Source organism: Hydra viridissima, unplaced genomic scaffold (assembly GCF_058129835.1).
Source record: "Hydra viridissima isolate aposymbiotic clone 2 unplaced genomic scaffold, HvirCarnegie_v1 scaffold_2, whole genome shotgun sequence".
In the NCBI taxonomy this organism is placed as follows: domain Eukaryota; kingdom Metazoa; phylum Cnidaria; class Hydrozoa; order Anthoathecata; family Hydridae; genus Hydra; species Hydra viridissima.
This window is the reverse complement of record NW_028324301.1, coordinates 17,965,088-17,976,965: the sequence shown is the minus strand read 5'-3', so window position 1 is coordinate 17,976,965 and position 11,878 is coordinate 17,965,088. Positions and strand designations below refer to the sequence as shown.

At 29.4% G+C, this 11,878-nt stretch overlaps 1 protein-coding gene across 4 annotated transcripts; it reads left to right on the top strand.

The window, feature by feature from the left end:
- The first annotated feature begins 2,061 nt into the window (after nt 1–2,061).
- On the top strand, nt 2,062–9,938 carry LOC145182513 (protein Wnt-5b-like). 4 transcript variants are annotated; one of them, XM_090077199.1, is made up of 5 exons: nt 2,062–2,207; nt 6,154–6,232; nt 6,781–7,025; nt 7,314–7,603; nt 8,559–9,938. In XM_090077199.1, the coding sequence occupies exons 2-5, from the start codon at nt 6,186–6,188 to the stop codon at nt 9,039–9,041; spliced, it is 1,065 nt and encodes a 354-aa protein (XP_089933325.1). In that variant the 5' UTR covers nt 2,062–2,207; nt 6,154–6,185; the 3' UTR covers nt 9,042–9,938. The 4 variants fall into 4 exon arrangements, with proteins under 4 accessions (XP_089933325.1, XP_089933324.1, XP_089933326.1 ...); XM_090077198.1 differs by lacking the exon at nt 2,062–2,207 and adding an exon at nt 2,266–2,438; XM_090077200.1 differs by lacking the exon at nt 2,062–2,207 and adding an exon at nt 2,991–3,015.
- Nucleotides 9,939–11,878: the final 1,940 nt, after the last annotated feature.

The following is an 11,878-nucleotide window of genomic DNA, read 5'->3' as shown; positions in this document are numbered from 1 at the left end:
ACAAAACAATATTTTTTTTGGTTCTTTATCCACACTTTACATCATTAATAAAAAAAAAAATTGGCAAGTAGGTTGTTGTGCCAAAAATTGTTTCTTAAAAAATCTTTTTACAAAGACACTTTTTAAAAAAGTAATTTAAACAAAGTTGTCTGTTTCCAAATCCGGTTTCTCATATCAAATGTCAAGTTAAGATGCCAAATACAAATGTGAGTTATGATGTCAATAACGAAGAGAAGGGCTTCTTTTTTATTACTTTAAGAATGTTATCTCTCATGAGAAGCGATCGACTCCTTTTTTTTTTTTTTTTGTTTTTTTTTTTGTTTTTGTATTTTTTTGTTTTGTTTTTTGTTTTGTTTGTTTTTATAAATATAGAAAAACATGGCTTTCTCAAAACTGCCAATTTATTTGGAGGTAAGATGTCAATTTCATGAATTCAAATTCCTGATCGAACTCCGTTAACACGAAATTCTAATGCAACTTTCAAACCCCATATTTCTATTTGGTTGTAGACATTAAATTTTTATTTAATGCAAATTAGCCGACGGTTGATTTTGCTCTTATTATCTGCGCTTTTATCGCGTTTTTACTGCAATAAGTAGCTTTTTCTCGAATGGCTTAAAAAAACCCTTTGAAATTGAGCTATTTCGTTTGAAAATACTTGGCATTTGTTTATTTATTTTTCTTTTGCCTATAATTTTCTTTATGTTCTAAAAACTACTTTTGGTGGTAAACTCGTTTTCAATACTTTTATTTGAAAGTGGAACAAACGTTGAGCATGGTACAAACGTTGAAGATTGTACAAACGTTGAACATGGTACAAACGTTGAACATGGTACAAACGTTGAACATGGAGCGATATAATTTAATTGAAACAACATTTTATCATGTCTAATCGGATAGTGCGATATCATAATGCGAATATGCTAAATGATTTTGTTTTTATTTTAAGAAATTATTATAAATTGTTTTCAATTTGCCGGGGATGAACATTTTATCTTTTAAGTTATTTTGAGAAGAAGATTGAGGTTTGAGTTTAGGTGCCTTGAAGCATGTGCGTTTCATTCTATTTCTTTTTTTTTTAATTAAAGAAAACTTTTTTGTATTTACATAATAACTCTATATTTGAGCGTCTCTCATTGTAGAATAAAGTGTGTCATGTAGAGATAGCTACAAAAATTTAACTACAAAAAGTTTGACGTGATATTTGGTATTGCGCATACTGTTTTAACTGTTATTCTTTCTTGATGGGGAAACTTCCCAAAATTATGCTGACGTTAGCATCATCAACACATCCTATTTACGAATATAAATTAGTTTATTGCATATCAAATACATTTTTGCAAGCATATTCGTGTTTCTATTAACACTATTTAACATAAAAAGAACATCTAGTAAACTTAATCAAAAACTCGATGTTTTTCTAAACTTTGAAAAATAGTTAACTTAAGTGCATGTAGAGTTTATTTAGACCATTCATTGGAATTGTATAATAAGACAAACCTCTCGCCGGCAGCAATTTTGGAAAAATGTTAACTTGTTAACTAAAATACATTAACTGAAATGTGCCATTTATCGTGGAAACAGCTGTGGGATAACTTTCTCTACACGATTATTGCCTGTCACACCTAATTAATTGTCTTGATCGGGTCAACAAAAAGTTTCTTTTAATGATTCTTTGTATGTCAATAGTTCCAGAAAAAGCCTTTTGATCTGACCATTATGTTGCCATTATGTCAAATACTGATGTTGGCTATGCTCACGTGGTTTTATAAACAGTAAAATAATTTTACGACCAAAGTTTCCGAAGAAATATTTTGTAACACAATAAATTTGTCTTGTATTGAAAACTATTACACAAATCCGTTTCAGGTCCAGTTGCAAAAATTCCAAATCAGGATGGTTTTTAAGCTGTTCAATAACCTTTAGCTAAACGGATTTCGATGTTCGCGATGTTGAATTTACAAAACTTTATTTATTTTCAACTTAACTCATGCTAGGTTTCTAAACAGTGCTAAAAAAATGAAGTTAGATTTGCATCGGTAACGATTTTCCTTTCAAATCGATCCAACTTATTGAACAATAAGTAACGAATAATAAGCTTTAATAAAAGGTTCCTCCGCTTCGTATAAATTTTACATTGCTTAACCGTTGAGTGGCATTTACAAATGGGATAACGGTCTTAATATTTACTTTGTGACTATGATGTGGTAAGTAAATTTATTAATCAGGTACTTGTTATCAGTAAAAAAAAGATAATCTGCGGCGGTAAATAATAAAAAGAAACGGAAATTTGGTCCTTAAGTCGTATGAAGTTAAAGATTACCAAATATTTTCTAATGAAAAAGCGGTAGCCTTCAGCTAATGGTCGGATTACATTCTATGATCAAATAAATTATCATGTAAAGGAAAGTTCGTGTTGGTAGCTCGGTTTGTTCGCGGTAAGAATATAGTTTTTTCCTTTCTAGATACCAGAATACGTAAAGAAAAATAAAATCATTTCACAGGAAAAAATTAATATAAAAATTTTTGTCAAAGCTGATAAACGTGAAATGTTTTCTTAACATAAGTAAAAAATTTTTTTCATAAATAAACTTAATAAGAAATCTTCAAAAATAAACTTCATAGATAAACTTCGTTAAGAACTAAAAACGAATGACAAACATATTTTATACTTTGTAACTTGAGACGTGTAAAAAAGAAAGAAATATTATTTACAGCTCTTGCTTTGTTCTAAATTCCAAAAAGAGACTAATTTATTTATAATTAAAAAAAGTTATTGAAGGAATGTTGAAAAAATATCAAAAGATAATCAAAGATGGTATTAACAACACCTTTTCTATTTTTAAATATCAAAACTAGTTCTACAAAAACCTTTTCAATCACTACCGCCGCAATTGTCTGAATTGTTAAAAAAAATAGTGACAAAGGTGCGGAATATATTCCTTACTAATTACAATAGTTATCCCATTAGATCTTCCGTCAACTTCATTGAAAAGAAATTGTTTCCGCTCTCAGGTAACGGTTATTTTAATTCGACAAAGATCTGTCGTGTGCGATTATCATATATAACCGCAAAAAAAAGGACGTTATCATAAATTTTATAAGTGTATATATTTTTGAGTGCCACTCAAATTTTATATATATATATATATATATATATATATATATATATATATATATGTCTGTTAATTTTTTAGCTAAAATGATCAAATGCTTATAATAGCTAAGATGGGTAGTTATAACGTATTTAATTAGCAGTAAATTAAACTTTTAATCATTGTTTATATTAGTTTAACGTCTAGTTTTTGTCCAAAAATAAACTTCAATCTTTAATTATTTTGTTACTGTATTTGTATCATTGTTTATTCATTTTCTTTTTACTTCAGCATTGTCTTTTTAATTTATCTGTCTTCGGACAGTATTTTCTAAAAACCGAAACTTCAAAGAATTTAAATGGGGCACAAGTTGGTTTTTGACTTCTATGTTTTAACAAATCTAAACAACTTTTTTTTATGCATCTCTAAATATTTATGTTACTTTGGTTACGAATTAAGATCTGTGTTAGACTCAAGGGCCGTGACTTTTTTTATTTTCTTGTTTAAATTAAGACAGCGCCGATGAAAAAAAATTTAAACCGCGTTTAGCGTAATACTCAAATCTGCCAGAGCTTTTGTAGTCAACACTGGTGAGTTTTATAATACGTTTTCAGAAATTTGATACGAATTTTAAAACGCATGCCTTTCATCAAAGAATGCGTCATGACAATTTTACAATAGATAAATCCTACCTCATACAAATTCTCCCATCATAAAACGTACTTTCGTAATAGCGAAAAGCTAATATGTATCAAGAAGCTGATAAATAATGGACTCACGCAGAGATAATGGTCCCAAAATCTTCATTTATAATTGACTCTATCTCAAAGAAACTTTACGAAAAAGCTTACTTTATTCGATCATCGCATAATGAGCTTATCAAGTTTGACTGAAAACAAACTGATAACGCAAATTTTTTTAAAATACCGCTTCTAAAGACGGTGATCATTATTATAACCGAAGAATTTTTTTTTTTATCTCGAATAAGTAAATGGAATAATTGTTGCGAAAAAATTATCTTTATACATGTTCATAAGCAATTTTTAAGTAGATGAAATTCATTGGTTTGAAGAATTAAGGTATGTTATATTAAAAAAGATCCTTTTACTCTGAAGTTTCCGTCAAAATAAGGGGCGCCACTTCAAGTTAGTGGGCGCCTTTACAAATTATCGGGCGCTATTTCCAATTCGAGTTAGGGTTTTATGTTTGCGTTGGATATACTTCCGGTTCACGGCTTAGTTATATAATATGTAATACTTATATTATAACATTTTTTTACGTTTGGTAACTATTTATATATAACTATAACTTACGGTACAAATCAAGAACAACTTTTCGAAATATGTTCAAAGTCTACAAATTTGCAAACTTTTAGCAAAACTTTTGTTTTCTTAAAATCTAATGAATTTGAGACAAACCATGTGCTCACTCTCTACTTATGAAAAAAAACAGTTTTAGATACCATTTATAATATTCAACATCATAATGAATTTAAAAAGGCAACCAGTGCAATTGACGTCCGAATTACATTTTTATTGAATTCTGCTGATCGCTTCTGTAGATTGCTTTAGATTTTATAGAGTTCGGATTTGTTTACGTTATATGAGTTGATCTGACAAGAGACGACAAGAATATGTTAATAGTTTGTTTTTGAGATATTTTTTTTATTGTGGTTACTGTATTTAGATTTGGAACAAATTATCATAGGATTATTGAAATAATCTTAGTGTGTAACAACTGCCTTATTGCGGTTAAATAATCTTATGGGATCAGCCTTATTCCGTCGTTTTTCCAGTTCGTAATATACATTAATAAGTATGCAATCACCTTAAGTTCACTACGTATACTGAGAGGTAACAATGACTATTGTTTAACCTTAAACGTGATTTAACTTAATTATTTTAGATTAGTTATAATTTATGAAATTACTGTAATAATTTATGCAATTATGATAGTGAAAAATTTAGTTCATCTATAATTGTGAAATCTGCTTTCATATTAACTTTATTGCTACATCAAAATAATCGACTGAACGTTTTCGCTTCAAATCATTTGGCTAAAAATATTTGATGGCTGTATAATTGAAAGGTTTTGTTGTTAAAGTTATTTTACTAAGAAAGGTGTTTTAAATTCAAAGCTTCATTGTTAAATAGTGATACTACATAGGAATAATAATCTTTTATCCAAATAAAGTATTTAAATTTACGTAAATGTCGTAAATACCGGTGCATTAGTCGCGACTTTACGCCATTTAGAATGGCTTTAAAATTTTCCTTAAAAACGTAATAAGGCAAAATTAATAATTTGTGTAAAATACACCTTGACTTAAGGATTGGTTATAACACGTTGAACTACTCTTTTCAGTTAAAACTTATAAAACAGTTTGACTTTTATAACAGGCTAACTTATACCCTAATATATGTGGTTATGTTCCTGGAATCTTTATATAATAAAATTTGAAGGAGATTTGCAGTGATAATTTGCTAATGTAATTTTTTTGAAAACTTAAAAACTGTTTGCTGCTAAAGCTAAACTCGTTACATTTAAAGCCTATTTTACATTACCTAACAAGCGCCAATCCACACAATCAAACACAATATGTCGGTAAAAACCCTGCTGAAGTAAAAGAATAACAGTGGAAATGTTATCGGAAAGGATTACGTAGTCCTAAAACATATTTGTGAATGAAATGGGTACAGGAACTTTACACGCGTATCTTGAAACGAACCTTTGTTTTATTAAATAGTTTAATCAGCGATTGCTCCTAACTCATTAAGCAATAATTAAACAAAGAATCATTTGAACTACCGCTGAGGAATTATCACGTTTTACAGTCACATTAAAGGTATCTTTCTTAAAAGGATCGGTATAAAAAGGAACTGTATTTTAAAAGTCTTCTTTTTCATATTCGGAAATGACGCATTTTGATGTCAGTAGTAAAAATGCTGAGAAAGTACCTGTGTTCATTTTAGGTTTTTTTACAGCTTGTGCAACTTCTTCCAAACTTTATAATAAAAAGGAACGGTTTCTGATTAGTGTACAACGTTTTATTTTTCAGATAATAATAATAATAAAGCTCGTTCAAGAAACATGTCAAATTATCAAACGAATCACAAAATTCTCTTTTTAATTTTATGGTAAGATGATTATTTTACTTCGTTGTTCCGACATAAAGACGGGTGTAATAACTATAATATTACTTTCATATTTCCGACAAAAATAATATTTTAGTTACCACACCGTATCGTTGTTATTATTTCCCTTTTGGTTATGAGTGTTCTTAATAATTTCGTTTGGTTTTTTTGTTGCATGCATTTTTTTACAAAACTTATGGCTAAATTATTTTGATAAATATTGAAATATGTGAATAGTTTAAATAACAAAACGCAAAAATCTCTACATGACTTTAGAAAAAAATCTCTACATGACTTTAGAAGAAAATCTCTACATGATTTTAGAAGTAAATTATATTGAAAATTTCGAACTTAGTTTTTAAATTTAAGATTAAGCGTCATTAATTTTGTCGTTTTTAAAGATTCTAAAAAATGTCGTTTACAAAAACAACGAACCAAAAATAATGATCGTGTTAAACATCAAAATAAAGCGAAAACATGCGACAAAAAGAAAACTATGCTTTGGTCGCAATTTTTTAGACCGTCAATAAGTCTTGTCTGTTTTTATTCAGCTGCATTTTGATCAAGTCATCTTGCGGCAGCTTGTTTAATGTTATAAAGATATGCGATAAAAGGCGGAGTTTAACTGATCAGCAAATCAAACTTTGCAACACGTATTTCGATCACATGGCTTACATTATCGAAGGCAGGAGAATCGCTCTAGAAGAATGCACCAGACAGTTTAGCGGAAGAAGATGGAACTGCACTTTTCCAGAACCAGATGTCATTCCGTTTCTTCATCCTAATATGCCGATTGGTAATATATAAACATTTGCTGTTTTTTATTTGCAAGTTTTGTGAAGTTCTAAAGCAAAAAAATATACATATTCATATTATCACAAGAATATGAATATATATATTTATAATCATAATATTCAATATATCATAATTATCATAGTTATCATAATTATCATAATTTTCAATAGTTATAATCATCATTTTAACATTATTGCACTTTAATTGTTTGAATAAAAATCCTAGGAAAAAAGCAAATAAAATCTAAAATTAAAAGCGAATGTTTTTTTTTTATTACCTTTTTGTTCAGGAACTCGTGAAACAGCATTTGTGCATTCGATTCTAGCCGCTGCTACTATGCATTCAATCAGTCGTGCATGCATGGAAAACAAGCTGTCCTCCCACTGTTCGTGCAGCCAAGAAGGTAAACCAGATAATTTTCCGAAAACAGATTTGTGGAACGGATGTGGAGACAACTTACCGTATGGATATCAGTTCAGCAAAGAATTTGTAGACGCCAAGGAAAATCTTTTGAAAGATTCTTCTCAAAGTTTTGGAAGAGTATTGATGAATCTTCATAATAATGAAGCTGGAAGATGGGTATGATTGTTCAAAGATTTATATTAATATGTTAATATTTTTTTTAGTTTAGTGAATTTTAGGTCTGAAGAAAACAACAGCCAATAAATAGGCTGTATCACTCGTTTGTTAAAAGGGATTTATAAGGAAGGCCCATAAATATCATTTACTCATTTTTTTTTTTTTTTTTTTTTTTTTTTTTTTTTTTTGTTAACGTTCTTTTATGGTTAGATATATTAGTAACACTTTTGGCTAACGAAATAATTTTCACGAGACAAGAAACATTTAACTACCTAACGCAAAATTTTTAAAAAGATTGTACAACATTCGTCCCTGGTTTTCAGAACATATTCTAACTACTTTATTTCCAAATCGTCAGTGAACAGGTTAAACAAGTTTTTGTTTATCTCTTTTTAGAAGGCTCCGTTGCATAAGCATCATTTTGATTGCTTGCACGCACACACTTTTAAATATATGTTAATACTAGACATCTTAAAGTGCCACACGTACCTTAGATATTAAATATGTTCTGCAGAGGCACAGGATCAGTTCAGATATTTCAAAAGCACTCTCCTAATTTTTTTGTGCCACTTTAAAACTTTAACTAAATTTAAACTCAAAAAGATGAAGCAAATTCAAGACTTGAATTTCAATATTTATTGAGTGCTTCATTAAAACTGACGTTACATTCGTTTTTAGCATGATTAATTTGGCCTATTGCTTAAAATTTCAATTTAGGAAAGAGAAATAAAAAATAACTATAACCTATCCCAAAAAAATTAAATAATTTTTATGGGATAGGTTATAATTATTTTACTTAGATAAATAATTTCGTCAATTTCATTTTCTATTAAGTTTGTGATCTACTTTTTTATTTCAAGTTCACAACTTTAAACTGTTAAAGGGAGACTTAAAAATCATTCTTTTACTTTAAAAAACGAAGGAAAATCTGAAAATAGTAATTTATATTTTCCAGGCTGTGTTTGAAAAATCAAAGATTCAATGTCGTTGTCACGGGGTCTCAAAAAACTGCGCGACGAAGACATGCTATCGACAACTGTCAGAATTTAAAGATGTTGGATATAGATTGGAACAACTTCATCAAAGTGCAATTCGTGTTCAATTGTCGCAAAAAGGCCACGGAAACAACACAGAAATAACAAAACTTGTAGAGATGAATTCTGAATTCAACAAGTTCACTTCAAAAGATATGGTTTATCTCGAAGATTCGCCGAGTTACTGCGACCGTAATTTTTCAATTGGCTCGTTCGGTACAGCAGGTCGGGAATGTTCAAAAGAAACTATAATTCTAAATCAATGCAGTCATTTATGTTGTGATAGAGGACATCACACGAAAAAAGAGTTTACAAAACAAAAATGTGGCTGTAAGTTTATATGGTGCTGCGAGGTCAAATGTCAAACTTGTGAAAAAGAGCAAAATGTACATTATTGCAAATAGTAATGATTGATTGCAAGTGAATCTGCACTTATATTTGTCGAAAGCACGCAAAAGATAGTTTAGGAAATCCTAGGAAAAATTTTTCTAAACGTGTCATCTTTACGACGTAAAAATGATCGACATAACACAAATGCTCTTAATTCGAGTAAAACTAAACACAAAATAGTTTGACGTTCGTACGATATCAGTTTTAAAACAAAAGCTTATTTCGACTGTTTACATGTGTTGCACCATAAAGAATTCTTGTTTACTTATAGTGTACCACGCAGGTTTTTGAAAGGAGACTTACTAAAAAAGTTAAATTATTTATTAGCGATATATATGTATATTTTTTATTAAAAAAAAAGGTAATTATTATTTTTATATGCATTTCTGTTGCCTCATAAAATGAGCTATAAATGTTAAATTACAAATTTTTATGATTTTTAAAGTTGTAATAAACTCAGAGGTATTGTTATAAGCAGAATGTCTCTGGATATAATTGGAAGGCACAAACAAGCGATAAATTCTTTTTAATAATGCTAAAAATTTGTTTTCTATTTTTAAAGCTTAACTATGATTCTTTTATTGTACGTCATTTGATGCCGCAGTTTTATTGAATGTTTCATATTCTTATTATCTTTATGCCTTTTTTATCCTCATGCATCGATTATTTCATCTTTTTTTTAAAATGAGATCAAATATTTTTCGACAAATTTTAGATTCACTTACAGATGACGAAATGAAACATGATACTATTCATTTTAACTTTTAGAATTGCAATTTTTAAATGTATAGTTTATACTTTAAGCAGGGCCGTCAAAAAGCCATCGAGGGGCCCTAGGCTAAACTCAAATTGGGGGCCCCCAATTTTATTTTTAGAATTATAAAGATGAAATAAAGCAGTTAAATAGTAAACATTTTTCAAACCAATGACTCACATGTGACGTTTTCGTACTTTTTTCTTGAAAACTTTTTAGTAAAATCATCAAAATCAATGTTGAGATGAACATCAGATTAAGTAAAGATTAAGAAAAGATACAACATTTCTTGTGACATGCTGAGCAGAGCTTATTTTTGATAATAATCTTTAGTTTTTAAAATGATTATTCGCCAGAACAATTTTAATAACAATTGCTGGCGATTGTTTGAGTGTTCATTAGAAATCCAAATTTGTCATTGGTCTTCTCATATACTATGAGAATTCTTGGGGCGCCTATATTCGGAGACCCTTAGCTGCAGCCTACCTTGCCTATACGTAAAGAAGGCGGTGGCTTTAAGATAGCTATTAGTAAAGCATGCGCTTACTATTAGTAGGAATATTAAAAGCTAAAAAGAACTTAACAATTAAAACATTGGCAAATACAAAATTTTATTGATTTATAAAGTATAGTCTTCTTAAATATGTGAAGATATTCTTGTATAAAAAGAAATAAAGTATAAGAAAGCAGGTAGAGCTGTCACTTAAGTACGTCACAGATGTATTGAAAATTAAAAGTTTGGTTTATTCGCTCGGGATTTATTTTCAGACTTTGAAAAAAAGTGAGGCAATAAAAAACATTTCAATTTGATAAAGGTAAATAGAAAAAATCTATTGGATAAAGACCTATTAGATTTTTCTCATGGTAGACGTTAATAGTTAATTTTCTAACGCTCTCTAAAGAGCAAATTTGACGTTATTTAACTATTTGCTCTTAATCGGTGTACGGATTGTTGAACACGATGTCAGCAAACTCTTTTAGAAATGCATTTTCACTAATCTGGTTCTCACCATTTTGAAAGATTTTTTTCATTAGCTTAAAATAACAATCAAATATTTTGAACGGTCGAATTATATTTTAGTTGCACATATAGGTTACTACTCTTGTGCGCGCGGGAAAAAAGCTCATAAAGCAGTTGCTCCCTAGTTTCATATAAAGCACTATCTGTAATAGAAAGATAAAAATTCTGCCCGCCAACAGTTATCATTTGGTACCCCCAGATAAAGAAAATACCTCTCTGTGATCTGAGGCATTTTCTTCATCTAGATGTTAAATCTCAGTTCATCTTACCCATATTTACTTTATGTAAACTTGAAAGTCAAGAAAAAAATTTTGTGCAATTTTTCTAAGGTACAATCAATTTTGTCGATTTTTAAAACCGTTTTTTTACTGTAATCAGTCAACTTAATTCTAATGTGAGGGGGGGGGGGGGATGTTTTCTTGTTTGTTTGTTTATGAGGGGGTTTGTGTTTAGTTTGTTATTGTTGACAGGTTTTTATGCTGCTTTGTTCTGAATTGCTATCAGTGTTTATTGAACTGACCTCAGTGTGTGTTAAATTCCCCTCAATTTGCAGTTTGTTTTTTTATCTTGAAATGTTTCAGTTTTTGGTTTTATTAACTTGGAATATGCTCTGAGACAAGTTTTATGGCAGATAACTTTATAAGGGTATTACGATTGAAAGAGGAGGACAAAGAAGTTTAAAAATATTTTATTGTAGTTCGCAGTTCTCATGTTTTTTGAAAAACCCTTTTGCCTGTCGAGCTCTGTAAAACAATCTGGAAGCCTTTATGTCCAGTGCTGAAGTTAAAGAGCAATATTGATGAGAAACATTTTCCCTAAAAATTGTATCAAATCATGTATATGAATCATTTTCTATCTAATTTTGCATATAGGAGTTGTGTGGTATTTGTTTTTGCGGAGTAAAATTTTCCAAGATTAATTATTTTCAGAAAATAAAAATTCTTTATCATTTTTACCGTAAAACTCTCAATTTTAAAACCAGCTTAACAATGCTTAGCAACGTAAGCTAACGAAGCATGAGCATATTAAATCTTTGACGCTGGTCTCACTTGGTTGAATGGGCGAAAAATCCCAAG